We start from the raw sequence: 24,809 nt of genomic DNA on the forward strand, positions 1-24,809 counted from the left end.
CTACGCCTTTAGACACAAGCTGACCTAGAATTAAGACAACCTGCTGAATTTTTTTAATGAATTTGCTTTAAATTTGGAACAGTTCATTTGAATTTTAAAGGATTTCAAACGCTTTGAATTTGTCATAATGTAACGGTTCAGAACTGTTTACTATTTGGGGGAGAAGATGTTTAAGCAGCAGATAGCTCAGTCGGTAGAGCTGCTAATTTTATGTATTTTGCAGAATTACATATTCTCATAATTATACATGTATTACAATGCAAATTATTTTCTTTGTTTAACTTTAAAATACCGTATAGATTAGAAGAAACTATCAGGATCTCGAACAAAGCCAATGTTATGTCAGGACATGATTTGGACATAAAACATGGTGCGGGACATGGTACATATAATATTTACTTACTGTTTAACAACCTGATGAAATGATGAGTTTGGTGCGGAGTTGGAGCGACCTGATTTCTGGAATTCATCCTTCATATTCTCCTTGTTATCTCGGAATGGATTCTTGAAAGACTTATGACGTAACACACTTTTAACAAATATCTGAGGAAAAAAATATATATATATAAAGTATGTTGCAGATTATATCAAATGGGGTTATTTTACCACTACCATGCTAAAAAAATTTAAATTGCCTTGCCTATCTTTCAATCTGGACATTCTTTTTACGAAAATTTGATAATACATGTATCTGCTGCCAGACAGCAAACAATTTAGGCCATGAACAGACGGGCTGCTCTAGGTTTACATTGGTTGTTTCTGTAGACAGCAGTATGCTAAATGTTAAAAGTGTAAATAAACAGTATAATAAACACACAAGATGCATGCTACACAAATTTCACTTTTCAAATCTGTTTTAAGCTCCTGTGACCAGTACTTATGCATCAGTCTGGAACCATTTATTGAACGTTTGTAGATGATCACCTAAAGATCATTCCTGTGAAGGTTGGTCAAAATCTGACAATAAATTATCGACATTAACACAATTAACCAACACAACAAAATAGCAGACATCATTCTATCTGACTAAAGTCGAACTCTGAGCACTTAAACCAAGAAAAAACAATTAATCCTGGGATATTCAGTATAAAATGAGGACACAGTCATGTACAGTGTATTCCCTATATGAGAGATAACAAGATGAATCATTATTTCATATCATATGTCTAATTACTTAATGGGATAAGCAGGATATTAAAGAATTGATGTTATCCGATACTCTGTCATTTGTCACAATAATAATTGCCTGCTGAACAAGAGGAAAAACTGTAATAGAAGGAAGTCATTACCAGAGTTTCAAGTTTCGGCACCGGTTTTACAACATTATCAACTTCTTCATCGGTTACGGTAACCAGATTGCAGTTCTCGCTCTCAGTGGGTAATGGAAATTCACCGTCTTTAGTCACCCAGGAATGTAACTGAAAATAAAATTTGAAATGTAAAACAATATAGGTTTTTATCACTACAAATAAAACTTGATGTATTTTAAGTTTTCAAGTCTGTATTAAAATTCCTGACAATTGCAATACATATTTTGCAAATTTGCTCTCACATGTCTGTATGTATTTATAAATATCATTTGAAGAGATTTGCCAGTATTGGAAGGTAACAATAAAGGAACATTGATATTGTTTTAAAGTAATAAAATTATACTAAGAGAAGCACTGGTATTATCAAAGTACATTAGAGGAATCATTTTAGGAGGAAAAGCTGTACTGGCATAACAGTTACATATTAGAGATATTCATTCAGTTGAAGAGGCGTTGGCTTCTCATAGATGATACAAGTTACATTCTTGCTGTACATTTGTACAACCAGGCAATACATGCAGGTATACATTGTATATACACACCAATACAGTGTGAAGGTGATATGGTGACACAGTAAAGGTCATATCGTGACACAGTAAAGGTCATACGGTGATATAGTAAAGGTCATACGATGACACAGTAAAGGTCATACGGGGAAACTGTAAAGGTCATATGTTTGTTTCATTTTACGCCTTTTCCCAACAGTATTTCAGTCATATAGGCGGGTAGTTTCCTAACCATTCTTCCTGGAGAGTTACACCAGTACTAGACTTCCTTCCTCCGCGCTAAACTACCAAAGCATCTCCCTGGGAGATGTAACTGGATTAGAAGTAATCGACTCTAACCCCTCGACCACGCAGGCGGTGTAAAGGTCATATGGTGACATTGTAAAGTTCATATGGTGACACAGTAAAGGTCATATGGTGACATTGTAAAGGTCATACTGTGACATTGTAAAGGTCATACCGTGACATTGTAAAGGTCATATGGTGACACAGTAAAGGTCATACGGTGACATTGTAAAGGTCATATGGTGACACAGTAAAGGTCATATGGTGACACAGTAAAGGTCATACGGTGACACTGTAAAGGTCATACAGTGATACAGTAAAGATCATATGGTGACATTGTAAAGGTCATAATTATGCTGACTTCTGAGCTATTCTTGTAAAGAAAAGCCTATTGTCCCATAATACATTATTTCAATTACCAGCCAGCACCTGAGTGGAACAAATAACATGTAATATGCTTGCTTGATAGCTTCCTCAAATAAATAACCCAAAGAAGCAAAGGGGATTTTTTATTTTTTGTTGGAAAAATAATTCTGTTGTTTCAAACTAAGAATTTCAGTAATTTCATCTTGGAAAAATGCATACTATCACTGTTAAAGCTTCCTTCAAAAAAGGGTCCCAAGATCTATTTATAACCAACAGCTGTAAGGGGAAAGTAGTTTGAAGTCAGCAACCTTAACCACTACTCAACTAATTAAAATGAGTTGCAAGCACTGTATGGTCTTGCTTGGCTCTACTTGCTGAATATATGCAAGTCATTTTCACTACCAGTGCACAAAAGTTTATGCAATAAAATCTCTGAAACATCGTTAATTTTCTTCATTCCATATTTTTTTTTTCTGATTAAAAAAAAAATCAACAAAATATCTTCCTTCTGTTATTATTTCATACACGTATAATTTCAAAGTTATCTTACAGTAAAAATGACCTTATTGTATATATAAATAATGATACATTTTAATGAGTCTATTGTTCATATTGTTATATTGTAGAACATGGAAAATTCGTAATTATTTTTAAAAAATTATTTTCTGAGAAACAATAATGAGTTTTTCTCAGAACTGAGTTCCTGATATAGCAGTAGATCAAAACAAACAGTAATATGCATCAAGAAGTAGAACAGTCAAGTAACAGTGTACCTAAAATTATATTAACTTATTTTTTATACCGGTAACTGCAGTTCAATTATTGTCTGGGAGAAATTCCGTATGATACATAAATAACAATTACAGCCAACGGGAAGATGATTTATACAGTTTTATAGACGAGTAGGCAAAGATGACAACCGTGCTTTAACAAGATAAAGACCTGTTCATTTTCCCATGGTGTTGAGTAAGATTAAAGAGTATTATAAATGAAGATAGGTGAATTGGTGTCTATGGGGAAGGGGTTTATAATAATAACTTTATTGTTTCTATAGTGATAGGGGATTAATTTGCCTATGGTGTTTGGGGGGTTGGGGTTGGGGGCATTTAAGTGTCTGGTGTCTGTGGCGATGGTGATTAATGTAGTAATAGAGGAATTATGTTTCTGTGGTGGTGGTGATATTTCTGTGTTGATGTGTGTTAATGTTGTGATAGGGGATTTATGTGTCCGTGGCAATGGTGTTTAATGTAGTTATAGGGGAATTTTGTTTCTATGGTGGTAGTGATTTATATGGTGATAGGGTATTTATGTGGTTATAGGGTATTTATGTGGTTATAGGGGATTTATGTTTCTGTGGTGATGGGGATTAATGTGGCGATAGGGGATTTATGTTTCTGTAGTGATTGGGATTAATGTGGTGATAGGGGATTTACGTGTTTGTGGTCATGGGGATTAATGTGGTGATAGGGGATTTAAGTGTCTTTGGTTATAGGCATTAATGTGGTGATAGGTTATCTATGTTTTGTGGTAATGGTGGATTTATATGTCTAAAGTGATGGGCATTTATGTGCCGATAATAGATTTATGTTTCTGTGCTGATGGGGATTGAGATTAATGATAGGGCATGTAAAGAATGTGTGAAGACTAAAAATTTCTGGATAAAAATCAACACAGAAACAGAATCCAGAAACTCTTGTAAAGTAACAGCCCTTAGACCTGTGACTGAAACTCTGTTTCAAACAGTCACTTTACGCAAAAACCACATTTAACCGAAGTCATTTAACCACATTGTAATCAGTGTTTATGTAATTTACTGGGAAGATGAACTATTTTCATTACCATATAATTACTTCCTTCTCCAGATTACATAATTAGTTTACATCTAATTTTACACTATTCTTAATTAGAAATTAATCACCATTAAATCTAGCAAGTCATTCTAGATTGTCTACAAGGGCGAACTTGGTAGAAATATTTTTACTTGTGTACCACTTGATGTAGATCTAGGTTTAATAACTTGTGTAATATTTCAGACCATTCCCTCACTCCGTTTATCCAGAAAAATCATTTTAGTGGGGCAAGTCATTGTTTCCTTGAGCAAGAAACTTTACACTCATTGCTCAGTATTGGTTGGTTCCCGGAATGGATTCAAAAGTTTGTATGTAAGCTTATAGCTTCCTACATAATTAAACTATATTAAATTCTGTATAAACCAATCATTTTAGTGTGCAAATTATGAAAAAATGAAAAGCCTTGCAATGATTTTAAATGTAACAGGGCTAGGAATGATACTTAAAATATATTTTAATTAAACTCTCAGTATATTTCTTTTGTATTTTTTTGTAGATTCTCCATTTTTCCATTTTTAGTGCATCACTTCATCCATGTAAAAATAAAAAAAAAACATGTGTTTTTCGTTTTGTTGGTTTTGTTTTGTTTTTCACCACGAATGAGCTCCTTTATCTGTACAAATACCTCTAATCAGTCTTTAAGGCAGTATGTCCCTTAGTCAACAATTAAATTTTTATAAAGTTTTAAAGTTTACCTTTAAAGTTGGAAGTGTAATCCTAGTTTCTGGATTTTTGTCTAACATCTTCTGGATAACATCTTTGATACCTTCAGATACATCTGGCCTGAAATTACACATATAGTAAAACATCTGGCCTGAAATCATACATATACATATAGTAAACTGTTTATTAACTTTTAGCAATGACTAGACTTTGCCACCAGTATAATAACCTGGCCAGCCTGTACCTCCTTTCATTCTGACCAGGCTTTATACTGTTTGTAACTCAATTTTTGTACTGCAAAATCATTATTGTTCGTGGGGCAATAGTTTTTCGGGGTTTTCATGGATTGGTCAATCCAAAAATATTTCATTTTCTCTGCTGTAAGATTATTTTGCATCACATCATTTACATTATACATTTAGCTTTTGGAAAAATAAAGAGTAGACAAACTTAAGAACCCATGAAAATGTTCTTTGTGACAAAACCACAAAATTTCGTGCCAAAGAAATTAAGTGAATTTATGGTATTTTAATACTGAATTCCCTTAAACTTTGAATAGACTGTTCTAAATTCAAAGCAGGGAAAATCCATTTCACAAATTCAGTAGGTTAAGATTACAAGTATACAAATAATACAAAACAATCATCCAATGAAAATCATAGCAACACTATATGCATTTTTGAGCTGACTTAGCTTTTAATTTGAAAAAAATTGATTATTTCAATAATATTGTGGTTGACCAATTTATTATAATGACAAATGTTAAGGAATAAATAAATAATACTATAATTATAAAGACTGCACCCACTCTTTTTATCATTTGGAGATTAACAAAAAGTTTTGAAGGCTATTTTAAGAAATTGCTCTGAGTTATGTGGGTTATTAATTATTTTTGCACATTAAAATATAAAATTGAAAAAAATTATAGCAAAATGTAAAGTTATTTTGATTTTTATCTTTACACTCTAGTCTAAATTTACACTTGAATGGGCATAATTAGATCTAATGTCACTTTAAAGGGACTCCACTGAGGTATTTTGACTTGACGGGACTGGAAATATTTTAACGAGATTTGTGAACCATTAGATGAAGGTATAAACCAATAACTTATATGCAAATTTTCAGATCATTTCCTCGTACTGTTTGTCCAGAATAATAATTTTTGTCATGCAAAATGACATAAAAATGAAAAGTTTTGCAAGACTTTTCACTCAAATCAGAACTAAGGATCACACGAAAGATCAATGCTCAATTTATTTTCAGTAAATTCCCTTTTTTTCTTTTCCATTAAACTGCTTCACTTGATCAAATTTATGTTTTTAGTATTTTTGACATCAGTGGATTTCCTTTAAGGTATTATAACTGAAAGGATGTGTTATGTTTTATAAAACAACAAATCACATTTTTATATTTCAATTACTTACTTTTCTGGAAATATCACAGGATCTTTTAAGATTTTTTTATGTAGACTTAATGGCATATCATCTTCAAACGGACACTGTAAAACAATAACATACAATACATTTTACTTGTATACAGTAAAACCTCTACAAAACAAACCCCTTCAGGAGACAGATTTTGGTTTTTGCTCTTCGGTGTTGCTCTACAAAAGTTAAATTTATTGAAATAGTCTCACTTTGGGAAGATTAAAAATACTTTTTGTAAAGAATTTATTGTTCTACAGATGGCCAGTTTGCTGAGTTTCACTGCAAATTTGGTTTTTTGGTTTTTACTCACAGGTGTTGCTCTATGGAGGTTAAATTTATTGTTAAAGTCTTACTGTGGGAATGAACAGAGTTTTTGTAAAGAATTTATGGCTCTACAGATGTCCAATCTGTTGAGGTTGCACTGTATTTTAATATTTGTAATAATCTGAACTTTCTGATTTAATCAACAATGTTGTGTAGGCTGGTAATATTGAGTAGGCTGGTATCTGATTTTAACATGATAATATTCACTTAAATCTGTGAATAGAAATATAAAACATTGACCATAAAGGTCTTTTTAACAGTACATCAGGGACATACGTGTCTTCATGAAATTATATCTCTGGAAATTAAAGTAAGGATCAAATGATATATTGAAAGTGATATTAATAAATTATACTCATGGAACTATATAGAAAACGCAAGAATAGTGTAACACCTAAAACAGAAGGTGAAATGGTATTTCAAACTTACATGTCCATATATAAAGCAGTACAGAGTAATACCCATGGCCCAGATATCTAATGCTCTACCACTGAAATTCTCCTTCTCTTCTGAAAATTGTGAAAAAAGATATATTGGGCAAAACTCATCTATTAAATTGCCAGTGTGCTGCAAAATCATGCTATTTTACTGTATAAAATGATAAGCAAAAACTTCAAATGACCACTCTGATGCTTTGGAATTTAAGTAACATTTATAACTTCCTGTGGCCATTATTATAAACTGAAGCAGACTTACACATCCATGCAGTTTGCTTAACCCTTTACCACATGGATACATGTTTTAACGCATGTGCCACAGTGCAGTCTGATGAACATCTCCACTTATCGCTTTTCAGTCAGAAATTCTTTTGTTAATTCAAAAGTGAAAAATGGAGATTCTGATCAAACTGCATGGATGTGCAGACTGATTTGGATTTGCACTGGTCACACATGCCTTAAAACAAGTATCCATGCAGTTTGCTTAACCTGAATAAGCCCACTGGCCAACCATGTGACCAGTTCAGACCAAGATCAGCCGGCACCATTGGTAGATCATTGATGCACAATCTGTCACAATTTTGCCCTTATAAGATGCATTGGTACTGAAAACGCAAGCATTAGATGCATTGGTACTAAAAACGCAAGCATTTTTTTTTTGTATTCAAACATTTATTTTTAGCTCAGTTGGAAAGTGCAATACAACTATTATAATAACCTCAATATTTTCTAAAAACAAGCTGAAATTTCATAAGACAGCTGAATGCCTCCTTCTATACACAGGTCATAAAATAAGCTGAAATAACTGAAGACAGCTGAATGCCTCATGTAAAGAAAAAGGTCATAAAATAACAGTATGGCACAAACCTTTGAGTGCCTCTGGTGCCATAAATGATGGTGTTCCAGCAGTACTTGTAAGGTACACATCATTGCCAGTGAACTCATCACTTACACCAAAGTCTGCTATCTGTAACAACAGTAAAATCAACACTTGACATGCAGTTATAATAAACATGTAAAACATTTCAATACTACAACATCGGACAACTTTGTAAATACCATCTAAAATAAATGTTAGCACAAAATTCATAAAATTAAGTCTGCATGTAAGTAACTTCACTTTTCTGTAATTTCAAATGGCACAGTCTAAATTTGAACTTGAATCAATTTGCGAATGTATAAAAATGAAAAATTACATGTTTGCACAGTCTCAAAGATCATTTTTGTCTGTAAGCAAATCTTCAATGGCTATTTCTAAGTGTAAATTTTAATTCAGAAAATGGTTATGTAGAATGGCAGTCTGGTTCTATGGCATATTTGAAAACATTGCACTCATAAAGCTTTCAGTCAAGAGTCTGTATGTCAGTCTTTTTCTCCATGATCCCCTTGGCTGATTTTCAAATTGAAACTTTCTTACACTGACAACGTAATAAATCTTTGAGACAGAATTTGTTTGTATGCCAGTCTATTTCTCCATGATCTCATTGGCTGTTTTCTTATTCATATTTGAAATCAACCAATAAGAAGCAAAGTACAAAAGACTGGTTCACAAACATACTGATATAGTAATAACTAGGTTTAATTGAGCAACTTGTACTCTTATGTTTGTAAGATTGATGATTTTCTGAAGCCGAGTTACTTATAAATCCTTATAATGAAAGAACATTATCTATTTAACAATATAAGCTTTAAAATTAAGTTTGTAAGAACTGTAAGATTAGTAAAATATTACCTTTATATGGTCATCATCCCCTAGTAAGAGATTGGAAGGCTTTATATCTCGATGAATGATTTTTTGGTAATGTACTGAAAATAAAAATTATTATAACTAAATTAAAACATTCCAGTTCTAGCAACAGTTTTGCCTACTTCACTATTATTAACTAGAGTCACTTCCAGCCTGCATGTCCAAGAAATCTGACCAGGATCTATACTATTGATTAATCTATATCAAATATTCCACATATTATAAAAGAATATTTCTAAATTCAAACCAGGATTAGTCTACTATACAAAATAAATGTTGTTGAAGCCATGAATGAAGAGGCCTAAAAACAAGAGCTGTCTGTAAGACAGCTTGCTCGACTATTCTCAGTGCTTGATAGTAAAAATATAAGCTTGAATACTGTAGAATTTTTCAAGTTCAAAAAGGCCATTACTTCTGTCAAAATCCATTTAAATGTTATGTACAGTGACCCTTTATGCTCTCAAATAAGTGTGTGAAATTTTAACCCATTCCCTTTCAGTAATTTTCAGATACCAAACTAAGTGTGACAATCACACTGATGCCTGGGCGAGTACTATAGATCTCTCTTTTTTTCCAAGAGTCAGCTAAAAATTACCACTTTCCCATGTCATCAACAGGGAAGTGCATCTCAATATAATAAAGCTCATACTGAGACTGTCAATGAGCAGAAAACAAAATCCCATGAATTGACTAGACATATTTCTGTGGCATTTGTGTAAAAAGGTCTGTTAACAAATCATTCATCAAATGCAGAGAGAAAGTTTTGAGGGAATAACACCATGGTTTCCTCTTTTCATTATAGTTGAATGCCCATGTGTAAATTGTCAGTAGTTATTTTACTGGTTGAATGGTTTCCTATATTATCAGACATAACATTATTATCAAGTGAAAATGTTACAGCACCGAAGTGTTAAAAGAGATATTCCCTTGCACATGAGAATTATAATTATTCACAGCAAATTTATAACTCAGGAATTTTTTTTGTATTCATCAAATATGCATTACGTCTCATAAAGATAAGAAAAGTTTTTTATATTTTCAAGAGCGTAAAGTATCCATGAAAATATCTTTTAAAAAATCCTCACACCAAAGTAAGATAAAGTAAATATTCATTAAAAACAAAACAAAATTTTTGTCTTATCTTCTATTGGATTTAATAGTTTTACCATTAAGACATTACCAAATCTGGTATTAAATGATAGTAATTTATCAGATGTTATCCAAGAAATCATATGTGTTCTTCTTTGCTGTATCCTTGACTGTATAGACCATGATCCAATTCCTATATTTCACTGTTCCAAAGTAACAGTGTGATATTACTTATATCTCACTAATATTCTTCAATATCTCAATGCAAAATGTAAGGTAAATCCTGTTTTATCATTTCAGTCATAAACAAAAAGTCAACACTCACAGTTATTCATCAGCTGAACAAATTTTTCTTACCAACAATTTAACCAATGTAAATTTTTATTTTGCGATAAATGACCCTATTATATGGTCATTTGAACGGTAAGAAAACCTTTTATACCATGGTAATAAATAGTGTAAAAGGACAGACAGATTAACAGATCTCCTGACGGGAATACTTACAATATTCGATGCCAAGGATGATGTCGCGGAAATACTTCCACGCTGTTTCCTCCGAGAGTGTTTTATCCGTAGGGACATCCATCACTTCCCTGCCAAATAAAATACGTATCATACATTAACTATTGAACAACTCAAGTGCCGCTGTGTACATTATACAAGCCTGTAAATGTCAGTGATATAATGTACAGTCTGCCTGAACATTCATACAGTTTTATAGGACTACTGAAGAACAAATGTTGATATGATCATTGAATGAGCCTATATCACTGAATATAATGCCAAGGCTTTGTATGTTTTGTTTAATTTGTTTGGATTTTATTGAGCCACCTGACAGAGTAAAGGTTATACAACGACTTTCCATCTTCACTGATGGGGAAAGAACTCAAGAACCCCTTCTTGAATTCTTCCAAGTAACTGAGAAGAAACACTGATCTTCCATAAGCTAGCTGGATAGCTTCCACACATGAAATAATCCAAAGCACTTGGGATTTGAACCAACAGCAGTGACAGGCAAGCATCTGAAAGGACTCTCTATACTGTTTGCCATTCATGTTTTATTAATATTTTTCAAACATATACAAAACTACACAGTAACAATGCCGATGAATTGGTATCAATTTACAATGACTGGTAATTACATGAACCAAGTGAACCTTTGGAATACCATCCTCAAGCTCTACAAACTGAACTATCCAGCAGCGTAAGCTGGTGTCCATGTAAAACAACCAATTTTCCACTGGCCTGACAGGGTAGCTTCAACATATAACAGATTTGAAATGCCAAGTGGGTTTTGAACCCACAGCTGTGAGATGCAAGTGTACTGATTGGTTAGCAACATTATAATAACCGCTTAGCCATATTGATATAGAGCCCATATTGCTCTATTGTTTTCTGAAATTTTCACTTTGATTGACTTTTTCTTTTACCAACAAAGTTAAAGGTTATACAACAACTTTCCAGCTTTACTTGTGGAGGAAGACTTCAGGTGACTATGGACCCATGCATTATTTCAGGCACAAATAGGCACCAGAGTAGAACCATCGACTTTACTTAAGCTAGCTCTTCTTTCAAATTGACTGACCTAGCTTTGACCTTTAACACTTATTGTAGAAAATAGGCAAAGGTATGATTTATATAGATCAACTTACCCTTTTTCAACCAGTTCAAAGGCTGAAAAATACAACAAAAACATAAAATAGAATTGCTGTATTGTAAAATTCTCATAAAATAGCATTAATCCAGATAACACTATCATTAAAAAACCCCAATGTATTCAATACAGACATTAAATTGAAATTTTTTAGTTCTCTTGTAATAATAGTGGTGGCAAGATGAAATATAACTACGCAATTAAAACTGATGGGATTAAATGGTAAAAATATACTAAAAGTAGGTTTCAATACAATAGGCTTTTCATAAAACTTTCAAAAGATGTTTAACCCCCCACATTCAGCCGCCAATAAAAACAAAATATTCATGCGTCAGGTTGTACTGACATTGTGTAAGAGAAGAAATTAAACCTGGACACTTTCATTTAGAAAGAAAACAGAAAATGAAATACTTCACAATTGAGGCAAGAAGTTACTTAAATAAGTTAGGCAAATGTTGTTGTTTTTTAAATGTATCTCTTAGAAAGACCTGAAACAATCTAAATATGTACATCATACTGTAGGTCTTCCTGATAAAAGCGAAAATCTTAGCATTATTTGATTACCTTTCTGCAGAGTATGACCTTTGACCCTCAAAGATCCTGATCAAAAGTTAGAGATAAATCATTAATTTTCAACAAAATGAAGAAAGCTGTAAATCAAGACTTTTCAAAATTTTATTTAGAATGTTCAGAATTTTAAGAAAAACTATGTGTGGGACCTTTGACCCTCCAAGCCTAACCTTTGGACTGTATGACCTTTGACCCTCCAAGCCTAACCTTGACCTTAAAAATGTCAAATTATCAACAGATTATCAACAGTTGCTGATTTGCATACAATTTAATTAATACAGACACAATTATTTCCTCGCACCATTTCTGGCAAGAATAAAATAAATTAGCGAAAAAGCTTCTATGCACATAAACCCTTCATGAAGACAATATTGGACGTAATAAAGTTATCAATATAACATTATGGACTACTCTTAAACTTGCCAATGATCAGACAATTTGGTTTAATGTTATTACAACCTTACTCTATTTTGCATTTTACATGGCCGATACTTGTTAATTTTGACAAAATGGATTACGAACATGAAAATATGTCCATTACGCTACCCAATTTGCCGGAAAGAAACAAAGAGCACATTGTTTGTCATTGATTTCCCAAGAGGGACATGGCAAACATGGTAGTTTGTCTGCGTGGTTGTTATAAATTTCATTATTTGTAACAAATTGGACATTATGTATATCTACTGGTGTCAAATATTGACAGAAAACACCAAGTAATGATCACCAGAATTTGGAAAGCTCCCCATGTCAACATCCCTCTTATATGGGACTATAGAGCAAATTTCTAATTTCCGGATCTTGATAGATTCGTGGCCTGTAATGTAAACTCTTCACGTCTCTGACAATATGACTTAATAGGATATGCCTGTGGCATCGTACCACGAGAAGTGTCTAATATCAGAATCACTTCATAGCCTATGAACAAATATATAACTTTTTTTTTCTTGTGCCATTTATACTGCTGACAATAGGAAATTTGCTTATATAGACAGTGCTATAAGATATTAAATATGTTTAACTCAATTCAACGACAGGGGTCCATTTACAACAGCCAGGCTGTCTGAGTATGAAAGGAAGGAAATCAATTTGTGGTCTAGAAACTATAATTGTTATTACTTTCATTCATACAAATTCCATTCATTCTCTCCCAGCCATTGTCAGGGAAGGGTCATCATGTTATACACACATTTTTTTATATGATAGAGCTTTTTAATTTTGTTAGGTTTTAGCACAAACACAATTTAGGGCATATGGCGCTGAAACAGGGGAGATGCCTGGAAATAGGAAATATGATTTTTGGCTAACCTCAGATGTTACAAACTTAAGGCAATTCCAGGGGTCAAAACCAGCTCACTTGCTGGAGCTAAGAAATGCATATAGACTCCAGTAATTCAAACCCATTTAGCTACCTCTTTAATAATGATCAAGCAGGGACAAACAGTGGCTGCAATTGAATTCTGATGCCTAAACCCTTAGATGATAAAGAGTTAAATCAGTGAGCACAAAATTAAGTAACTGAAGTCCTCAAAAATAATTGAACATATTTACCTTGAATAATGGAACACATTCAGTTTACCACTAGAAAATTTACAACTCCCAAAACATTTGCCTCAAACAAACAAAACCATCAAATAATTTAGTCTACCCTGATAAAAAACAACTTTAAAGGGAAAGACAAGGTTAAAATAAAAACTTGATTTCAGAAAAAGAATACTATAAATAATAAGTCTGCAAATTTTCTGCCGCCAAATAATAATATTAAACGAATGGTAACAAAATAATAATATTAAACGAATGGTAACAAAATTTAAATCGCTAAATCACCGATTTCTACAAATCGGTAAGCGCGGCCATGTTTGTGTATTGGCCGTATAAAAACAGGTGCGCGTGATGTCATTTCCCCACATCTTTTAGATTCATGATAAATCTAGTTCAATCGTAAGGAAATATTAATATAATTAAGTATTGATCAGACAATTTAATTTTCACAGGAGGTGTAGAGGAGATTTTTTATGGTTCAAAATACGTAACAATATCAAAAAAAAAAAAATAATAATAATAAAAAATAAAGAAACGTACGGCTAGCCAAAAGTTCTAGCCGTACGTGAGTCACGAACGACTAGCCAGGACGCACTGTATTGTCTAGCCGTACGGCAATTTTCAAAATTATATGGAAGTCGAATGTTATAAAATTGTTGATTTTCATGCTTATCATTTGTTGTTTAATTTGTATGAATTATTAAATCATTTTTGTTAATTTTAAGCACATGGATCGAATAAAAAATGATCGGAGTGGAATAAAAAAAATAAAAAGAACATTGAATGGGAAAAAACGGTGAAATGCAAAAATAATTATATAATTTTCAAAACAGTAGATAAATATCGAACATAAAAGCACAGTCAATCAATTAATTAGCCTTAATTAAAACCTATCCAGGGACTGACAATAGAATTTTAGAATGCCTTTCACGGAACATGCAAACTTTCCTTGATACAGTACCGTCGGTAATTGTCAAGAGCCTAACAACAATCATTTTCAGTGTTTGTTGTTGTTGTTTTTTTTTCCATATAAAAGGTGTCGAAAATTAAACTTAATGAAACAAAAAATGATTATTATCAAAAATTTGTAAACTATTTCAATTGGTGTAAATGCAAGCAAAGGCTATTTTTTCTCGACATCTTGCGATGACAAAGATCGATATATATATAGCGATCAAGGCGATTAATCTCTAAAAAGTTAACATCCAAAGACAATTAATGCTGTTTCTTGGTTAAAATCCTCGCTTAAAGTCATAAAATAACATATGCATTTTCGACTTCCATAAAATTTTGAAAAATGCCGTACGGCTAGCCAATACAGCGTGTCCTTGCTAGTCGTACGTGACTCACGTACGGCTAAAACTTTTGGCTAGCCGTACGGGCACGTACGCTAGCCACTTCCATTATTAAAAACCCTACTAAAATGTGTTCTTAATAGTACATATAATTAATTTTTTGCAGTTTGATTCTGACTTTCAAATTTAAAGGTGTGAACATATGTTATAATTGATGTACACATTTCAAAAATATCAGCAACTGTTTTGAAAAGTAAATTGTTAACATGTCTGTCAACGTATGATGCTGCGCATCGTAATCGTAGCCTAATATTAACTGCAGGCAAATCATTTTTATTGGCTGCTCAAAAATCTAATTTGCATAATTTATTCACACAATTGCTGGTTCTTACTACTTATGTCTAATACTGCGCATTGTCCATTTTAATTGTTCCTAATTTGCACCAAATGCTCCTGTCACACTGTGTACTGACGATTTTTATTGCTCCTTGTATGCCTCTGTGCCGACAGACCTTTTGATCATGCACAATGTTGCCCTAATTGGTTAATCACCCTTGTCAAATATTCTAATGACGAAATAGACATCTATTTTTTTACGCTTCATCAGTGAACTGAATGACCTTAGGGGGAATTCGGTTCCACACCTGTCAAATTGTACTGTAGTAAATTACAGCACGTCATAAAAATAGCAACACATTTTTTTTCAGTTCCCAATAATCATTTTAAATATTAAGTAGATTTATGATTTTTTGTTTTATTGGATTAAATTTACGGTAGAAGAAATGCGTATCTGTCGGGGAAAGGAATTTGGTAAGTAGATAACGTGGAAAAAAAGCTTTGGGGGAACTGGATAAACCCGAGAATATGCGTAATTATAGGGGAATGGGCAACCTGTTGCTGTTGGTACCAGTTTTGACTGGGTGCCTAAATAACTTTACGGACAGTTTTGTTTCATATGATATAAGTCTGGCTGCCGATTTTCCTGCGCCTTTCTCATTTTTAGCGTCAATGGCGGAAAATCGCGTCCTCAGCATATTGGATTTAGTTGATATTTTACTTGAAAAAAGATATATGACCGGCGATGTAACCTATTTGGACAGCTTGTCTAGCGAAAATTAAGTACAAAATACAAGGATATATCGTCAATTTGAAGAAGTATCTCATAGTACCCAAAGTAAATTGATGGTTTATCTTTGAAAATTAAGCAGTCATTGCTTATCATGTGGTGGGCAGACCTGGGGTAATCATTAACTGTAATCATTGATTTTGTAATTGATTACACGATTACACTGTAATCATCATGTAATTGATTACTTTGCCCAAAACTGATTACATTAATTGTAATTAATCAATTACAGCTTAAATTCAGTCAGTAATTATGATTACATTTTGATTGACATTGATTACTTTCAGATTTAAAAGGAAACTATTTAAGTTCAAAGGATGCCTTTATTTTACATTATACAGTTTAACTTTTGTTTTTTAGTTATACAGTAAAAATCCTCAATTAGACTGATAAAAGTGAACATTCTTATCATTGCTTAAACACTTGAGACCATGGTCTACTTTAGTCATTTTGTATGAATAAACAATATGTTTATTTATATGTATCTACAAATACATTATAAAAGAATGCTTTGATATTTAATCTGATAAAAGGAAACATATTTCTGGAGAAATTTAACGTTAATTTTACAGTATCACTTATTATATGATGTACATAAATCAAATGAAAATTTAAATTTTCAAAAAATAAATGTGCTGAAAGCAACAATGTACCACTCTAAAATTGACCTTCTCACCTAATTTCATACAATAACCCAATAACAGTTTTTCACACCTTGTGAAATCAAGTGTCATGCTAAAGAGCATTTAAGCAGATCATAACAACAAATTTAAGATCTAGATAGGTGTTCACTTCAATATCAGTGGTCTCAATAGTCACATTAAAATTAAAACAAAAATTTGGACTGACTAATAATAGTGGTCTTAAAAGTGAATAAGCAGGTGGTTAAATCTGGATCATGAAACCATCTTTTTAACAAAAATGGTCTTAATAGCAGGGTGGTCTTAATTCTGGGGTGGTTTAATGTACATTCAATGTAATCAATTATCAATCAATTACTCTCTTAAAAGTAATTGTAATTCAATTGATTACAGAGGCAAATGTGAGTAATCAATCTTAATCAATTACAATAAAATCTGAAAGTAATTGTAATTTAATCAATTACTGATCAATGTAATCATCCCCAGGTCTGGTGGTGGGATCATCAGCAAGCTTGAGTATCGGGCAAATGATAATTAATGTCGCGGCGTCTTCAATTAATTAATTAAAGCAATTCAGTTCCATATGATGTTTTCATAAATAATATATAATGTACGCAATTAAATTAATAAGTTCTTCATCAAGATATATTTCAGTTGTACCAGCGTGTACAACTATACCGGAAGTGGGTATTACACGTCACAATCTCGGTCTCGTCTGTCTCGCGAGAATGACAGAACGCCAAAATGGCGGCGCCCATGAACTTATTTCTCAAGTAAAAAATAGTGTCTTTAAACACGAATTTCTCTCTTATAGGGTTGATGTCAATAGGGAAACTGTCATGGTTCCTCTTTTTAAATGATGAATATTTATATAAGACAGACATCAATCCATCCATTCTTATTCCTTTAATAATTCTTAAGTTTTTCTTTTCTCAAGTATTTATCGCATGTTCAAAACAACACATTGAGGAAAATGCTCCTTTTAAACCAGAAATTAAGAGAGGAAAACAATTATCTCTTCACAAAAACAACTTTTTCTTTAAGCCTCTGTTCTAATCTGTTAATCTTACATATTAACTAAAAAACTCAGAACACTTCCTTTCTTGCAAATAACTCACAATTTTTACCACTCCATAAAGATATGTTTTATAACTTTTTCGTTATTTGTTACGCACCAAAATTAAATAAAACTGCAGGGAAAAATCATTTTTCTCGAACAATTTGTGTCCCAAAGACATTAAAACCCCTAAATTTTCTGCTGAGCCAGCGAAAATTGGGAAAACACGGAGGAAAATAAATAACATGCACGTCGTAATTAACGGATGAGACATCTCATTGTAAACTTATCAAGTTTAAATTTCATGATTTATTCATGACCATGTGAGAACCCTAAACCAAACGCGGGGACATTTTGTCTGATTATCCCTGCCATCATCTCCCTATAATACAATCTTAATTGAATTCCGTTTACAATATTTATGAAACAAAACACTTTAGCATTCACAAACATGGACGTACGTGGAAGCATCAATCTTAATCTGGCCGTTTTATTCTCTAACTTTAATGCATTTCAATTACAAATGAGAATCGTTGAAGGCGGTAATGTAAAAAAAAAAATTTGAAAAATAACTGACATTACATCTTCCCTTACAATTATACAATGTAATACATTTGCAAGTCCAAGTCATCTAATGTAAAAGGCGATTCTTCAAACTACAATGTTTGAGAGAAAAAAAGATATTACTCTTATTAATATCTTAACCGATCACCTCCGCAGACCAGAACAAAATTTCATTTTCTTTAATGTACCAATACTGTACAACTGTTTAAGAATCAAAATGTAAAATAATATATATATATATATTATATATATATATATATATATATGAGCCGCGTCATGACAAAACCAACATAGTGCGTTTGCGACCAGCATGGATCCAGGCAAGCCTGCGCATCCGCGCAGTCGGATATAGATCCATGCTGTTCGCTTACGAACTGTATAACAAGTAGAGAAACTGATAGCGAACAGCATGGATCCTGACCAGACTGCGCGGATGCGCAGGCTGGTCTGGATCCAAGCTAGTCGCAAACCCATTATGTTGGTTTTGTCGTGACACGGCTCATATATATTTTATTAATACATGTATAATGCAATAGGCTATTGTGATCATATTTATATTTAAATATCATATCCAAGACACCTGAATGTGGTCTTGTGCTTTTCTGGCACTGTACAGTATTGGGTATGTGGCTATGTGGTTCAAACAGAAAGTAACATGGTTATGTGATTTAAACAGAAATTCACATGGTTATGTGATTCAAACAGAAATTAACTATATAAAGAGTTTTGATTCTTTTGTTCTCAGACTAAAATCTTAAGCTTAATTATAGATTTATACTTTCAGAAGAAGGTCTTTGGGAGCTGGCAATAAATATGAAGACTTGGTTGATATTATCTGGTGAGGGGCATTTTATAAGACACTTTTGACATGTTATAAGGCCATGTATAAATGGTTATTTGCTATTTAAGTAACGTTTCCAGTGGCTTTGATAATAAAACCTAACAACCATTTATACTGAACCATATAACTTGTCCAAAGGACTAGTTAAACAGTTATCTTACCCATGTAAAGATTGTCTTCGCCCGGGTCCTCCAGTACTTCAACAAGGCGTACAACATTTGGATGATCCAATTTCTTTAATATAGCAATTTCTCTGTAAACACGCTCTAACGGATGTGTGGGCGGACGTACCTGTTTCCCTTCTCTTGATGGGGGTGGTCGTCCTATAATGAACACAAACAATATCTTTTTACATAAAAAAACAGCTTCAAAAAAAAAAAAAAATTATTTAATGAATTGGGGGATAAAAGAGGGTGAGTAATGGAGGCTGGCATTGGTGGGATTGAAAGGCATGGTTGATCGGGTTTGTTATGAAGGTTGTTGGGGGAAAAAGGCATGTATGATGGGGTGTGTTATGGAGGTTGGTGGTATTGGAAGAGGTAGTTATTTGGGATGGTATGTTGAGATTGGTGGGGGTTGAATGATTAGGTTAATGTTATGCTGATGGAGTTGGAAAAGGTGGGTAGAAAGTCAGTCTAACAAGCACATCATTCTTAAACGGATGAAGTTCAAAATTAGGAATTTGACAACCTCAGCAGGATAAGTGTAATACATATACATTTAACATATACATGGTGAAAACATGTCTGTAAATCAGAATGGTTGGACATTGGAAAATTTATTTAAACCTTGATGTATAGAAACTTTAAACTTTCATTATATTATAAACTTATTTACCAGGTGTGGTACATGTATGGAATGTAACATACCAATTATTATAAAACCACCTGTTTACATTGTATATCCTAGTATTTGATGACCACATATCCATGACCAAAAGATAATATCAAATACATTTTAAATAAACAAAAAGTTTTTGCTATAAATTGCATCGAGTGGTATGTAAATAAATATTTCATGAGCTAGTGGCCGTAGTGAAAAATGATAATTTCCACACCACAAGATTAAAATAACTCCAGTATTTACTTGAATTTTCTGTTTACTATATACATTTGTCTCTTCTTTTGACATTACAATTTGAAAGACTTTCCCTTAAATTTTGTGTCTTGGCTTAATTTAGAAAACAAGAAACATGGCAATGCCATGAAACCAGGTTTTCAATTATCACCATTGTAGATAAATATGTTGTATTTGAAATACAAATACAAGCAACAAACAATGTAACTATGTGCAATGTAAAACATGAATAATGTAGGAGGAATTGCCACTGAAGAAGTGTTCACTATAATATTATGTATAAGGAAAAAAACAAAGGGCATAATTAGGTCAAAAAACTATCCAATCACAAAACCCCGACAATATGTGCCAGGGGTGCTTGATGACAAAGCTTCTGTGAAAGTTTGAACAAAATCCGTTGAGAAATGTAGGACGAGTTCAGCACAGAAGAATTTGTTCACTATAATTATATTGATAATTCTGTATAATGAAAAACAAGTTACAAAGTAGACATGAAAATAATATATCATATCTTTTTTAAATTACCTCCAAAGATGATATGACCTTTGACTGCAAAATCAAGTTAAAATCATGTAAACAGGATTTTCAATGTTAATGTCACTGTGACCTTGACCTTGGAGCCAGCCATGCGGAACATGCGTTCTGCACGTCATCTTGATGTGGTAAACATTTGTTCTGAAGTTTCATCAAAATTCTTCAAAGGGTTGAAAGAGTTACAGAGCGGACAGGATTTTTCAATGTTAATGTCACTGTGACCTTGACCTTGGAGCCAGCCATGCGGAACATGCGTTCTGCACGTCATCTTGATGTGGTAAACATTTGTCTGAGTTTCATCAAAATTCTTCAAAGGGTTGAAGAGTAACAGAGGGACACAATTTCGTTTGACGCCCGCCCGCCCATCCGCCCATCCGGATTTTTCAATGTTAATGTCACTGTGACCTTGACCTTGGAGCCAGCCATGCGGAACATGCGTTCTGCACGTCATCTTGATGTGGTAAACATTTGTCTGAAGTTTCATCAAAATTCTTCAAAGGGTTGAAGAGTTACAGAGCGACAGGATTTTCAATGTTAATGTCACTGTGACCTTGACCTTGGAGCCAGCCATGCGGAACATGCGTTCTGCACGTCATCTTGATGTGGTAAACATTTGTCTGAAGTTTCATCAAAATTCTTCAAAGGGTTGAAGAGTTACAGAGCGGACACAATTTCGTTTGACGCCCGCCCATCCGCCCATCCGCCCGCCATACCCCAATCTAATAACCAGGATTTTCAAAATTGAAAACCTGGTTAACAAGTAGTCCAGCAAGACACCATGCAGTGAAAATATGAAAAATATATTTCACTGTATTGAAAAATAAATGATTTTTACAATGAAAATATGGAAAATGAAAAAAAACAAAACATTTTTTTCCAATATTTCATTCAAAAGTATATAATAAATATAAATATACATGTACTGCATAATAATGGATACTTAAGTCCCTTTAACCTAGCTAATTGCCGAGTAATTGGTAATACTATTTTTTTTAAATATTCAATTACTTCTCAACATGCAAGATGATAATATCATGATACTATGTTAACCTTTAATACATGTACTCTTGGTCTTGCCAACAAAAGGAGAGAGAAACAACATTTAATATACTAGCTGTTTCATGGGCACTGAAATTGATTAGTCTTTACCACAAGTATAGAGCCATGCCAACAGTCTGATCAGGCATTATACTGTTGCCAGACCAACTTCAAATTTTCATGGAAATACACGCATAATTGATGATATGGAAGCAGGAGAAGTCGTGTACGAATTCAGCAGATTAATAGTTCAAACAGTTAAAATGACAAAAGTTAAAACAGAGGACTCAATTAACATGTTTTCAAAATGATTATGCATGGTCTGCCTTGAAAGGTGGTCTTACACAAAGGTTTTGCTGTATTTCATGCAGCATCTTGTTTTTCCACATTTTTTTGTTTACCATTTAGTACATGTATTGTTTTTACATCATGCGTATAAGACAAGGTTTAATTTAGCATCTGAAACTTTGTTGACACTTTGTTAGGTTGTTGTCCTCAAAACACCCGCCATACTAGTCTCAGGAGTATTATATAACCTTTTATAAAATTAATTACTGGAAGTTGTTTGGGGAATAGTAAACTCGGATAACATAATACGCAACTGTTTTGCCATAAATACTGGTGCATGACATGAAGTGTTTATAGGCAAGATGTCATCACTTGTTTACTTGTTTGTAAAACAGGATCTTGTGATCACTTTGTGAGATTATATTACTAAATTAAATGAGTTTTGTTGTGTTTTTTTCTAACTGAACAACAACAACCAAAAGCCAATTATCTCAAAGTGTCAAGGGAGTCTAAGCAGCTTCTAGTATAACATATGCTTTTTAAAGGCAGCAATTTAACAACAAACTCAATCAAACATTTTTTAAAAATACTTACGGAAGAATCCCGCCTTTTTTCTCAGTCTCATTTTTGACAAGATTTTCATTGCCTGAAAAATAGAAGTATAAATTATAAAGTTCCTATTTGAGTTGTAAAGATCTTGTTAGGGACTTATTTCATTTCACTCATAACTGTTCAACTGATTTTGGATTCAAGGCTATCTAAATCAAATAAACTTTGCCTTAGAGGCTATAATAATTGTCTATATGGATCGGAGGCTATTTATTGACATTGCACCGGTAATTGACTTTGGATTCCAGGCTTTCTGAATTACCTTTGATAAAGACTTTCTATTCTGCCAAATGAACTTCAACAAATGTATTTTAATGAATATTACAGCGCTAAATCATTATCTTTAAGAAATGATGAATAAAATAAGAACGTGTATTGTGTATTGATCGCCCACCAAGATATAACATTCGACACAACACATGTTCTGTGTCATATTAAATTGTTCAAGAGGGATTAATAAATATCTCAGCAAACATCATCTCTGACACCCAAAGATTTTCAGCTTCCCATGAAATTCTTCAATTAATGACACTTCAGAGCAGCTGTAAGATGGTAAAGCTCTCCTGTATCATGTGATTTATTCACCCTCTAAGACAATGTTAATCTGTGGTTCATATGTAATAGACATCAATTCTTAGTCTCCATGGACCATCATTAATATCCTGTAATGGTCAACTTATGTAACATAATAGTTGGCTTCAAGAATAACCTGTGTCTTAATCACTCATTGCTAGCCTGTCTAGAAAGCCTGAATCCATTACTGTAAGTAATACAAGGTCAGTATTTCTAAAGTCTTATCTCAAGTGATATTTCATAGAATTTATACTTAAGACAGTCTTTGAGAGTTGCTTCCCTTTTTTGTTTTTCCCTCCATTTGTAGAATAAAAATTATATTAATTGAAGTATATCAATTTTTTTTCAAATTCCTTGAAAGTCAAATCAAACTTTCTCAATATTGAGATATAAGACACCATTTTAATTATGTTCTTGATCTCACCTGCTCTAATCCTTGCATTACCTTGATTTCTTTGAGATTAAATCCTTGCCTAACAGTGTCTGTAGTGTAATAATGAATACACTTTTAATAGGATGGTACATGTTATTGTTTACTTACATAATGTGCTTCATCAGCTTCATTGTAGGCCAGTTTTACAATACCATAGGATCCCTGAAAAACACAAAAGTTTTATACATGTTGTCAATGTTTTATTTATTTGTTCTTCAAAATAAAAGTGTTGGAAGAATAAAGTTCTTGGTAACTCATCATAAGTTACAATGTTATCTAAAATCAGGTCACAAAAACAAGAATTTATTTTTGTCTGTTTACTTATTTATTCATTTTATTATTATTACAAAATAATTATTATCATTTTTGTTAAAAATAAGTATTTGGTACTACTGGGACCACATAGGATAGCTTTTATATGTTGCTTATCAAAGTAAGTGTCAAGTTCTTGGTGTCATTTTTAAATGTTCTTCACATGTTCTGCTTGAAATGAATAAACATTCAAACAATAAGAATAGTTCAAGGATTTCCCAAATGCCATGCAAAAAGTTTACTTCCTCCCGACATTATCACAGTTTGTTTATTGGTGTATTTTATTATACCTTTATGTTATGTTCTGTTCTAACAGTCATTCTAAAAGGCTTTAAATGATGCTGTATGTAAACATTTTGAGGACTTAATACTGATGCAACATTGTACCTTTCATCACAATGAACTGCTCCTGAACTATTCTTACACAAATGTACTACATGTGTTCTTGTACTGTTCCTGAACTGCTCTTACAAATATGTTCTGCATGTGCTTAAACGGTTCCTAAACTGTTCTTACACAAATGTTCTGCATGTGTTCTTGAATGGTCCCTGAACTGTTCTTACACAAATGTTTAACATGTGTTCTTGAACTGTTCCACATGTGTTCTTGAACTGTCCCTCAACTGTTCTAACATAAATTTTTTACATGTGTTCT

At 32.8% G+C, this 24,809-nt stretch overlaps 1 protein-coding gene across 7 annotated transcripts in view; it reads right to left on the bottom strand.

Annotated features, from left to right (window-relative positions):
• LOC132728279 (calcium/calmodulin-dependent protein kinase kinase 1-like) overlaps window positions 1-24,809 on the bottom strand; it is a 130,813-nt gene that overhangs the window by 5,534 nt on the left and 100,470 nt on the right. For all 7 annotated transcript variants that reach the window (XM_060713896.1, XM_060713898.1, XM_060713901.1 and 4 more), the window contains 12 exons: window positions 23,952-24,005; window positions 22,823-22,874; window positions 19,453-19,614; window positions 11,657-11,678; window positions 10,509-10,597; window positions 8,901-8,974; window positions 8,036-8,135; window positions 7,161-7,240; window positions 6,405-6,478; window positions 5,013-5,100; window positions 1,290-1,418; window positions 404-543 (listed from right to left, as the gene is read on the bottom strand). In XM_060713896.1, coding sequence (XP_060569879.1) covers window positions 404-543; window positions 1,290-1,418; window positions 5,013-5,100; window positions 6,405-6,478; window positions 7,161-7,240; window positions 8,036-8,135; window positions 8,901-8,974; window positions 10,509-10,597; window positions 11,657-11,678; window positions 19,453-19,614; window positions 22,823-22,874; window positions 23,952-24,005 — 1,064 coding nt within the window. The remainder of the gene's footprint in view (window positions 1-403; window positions 544-1,289; window positions 1,419-5,012; window positions 5,101-6,404; window positions 6,479-7,160; window positions 7,241-8,035; window positions 8,136-8,900; window positions 8,975-10,508; window positions 10,598-11,656; window positions 11,679-19,452; window positions 19,615-22,822; window positions 22,875-23,951; window positions 24,006-24,809) is intronic.

This window comes from Ruditapes philippinarum, unplaced genomic scaffold (genome assembly GCF_026571515.1).
Source record: "Ruditapes philippinarum isolate M1 unplaced genomic scaffold, ASM2657151v2 ctg693_1_1_1_1, whole genome shotgun sequence".
NCBI classification, from domain to species: Eukaryota; Metazoa; Mollusca; class Bivalvia; order Venerida; family Veneridae; genus Ruditapes; species Ruditapes philippinarum.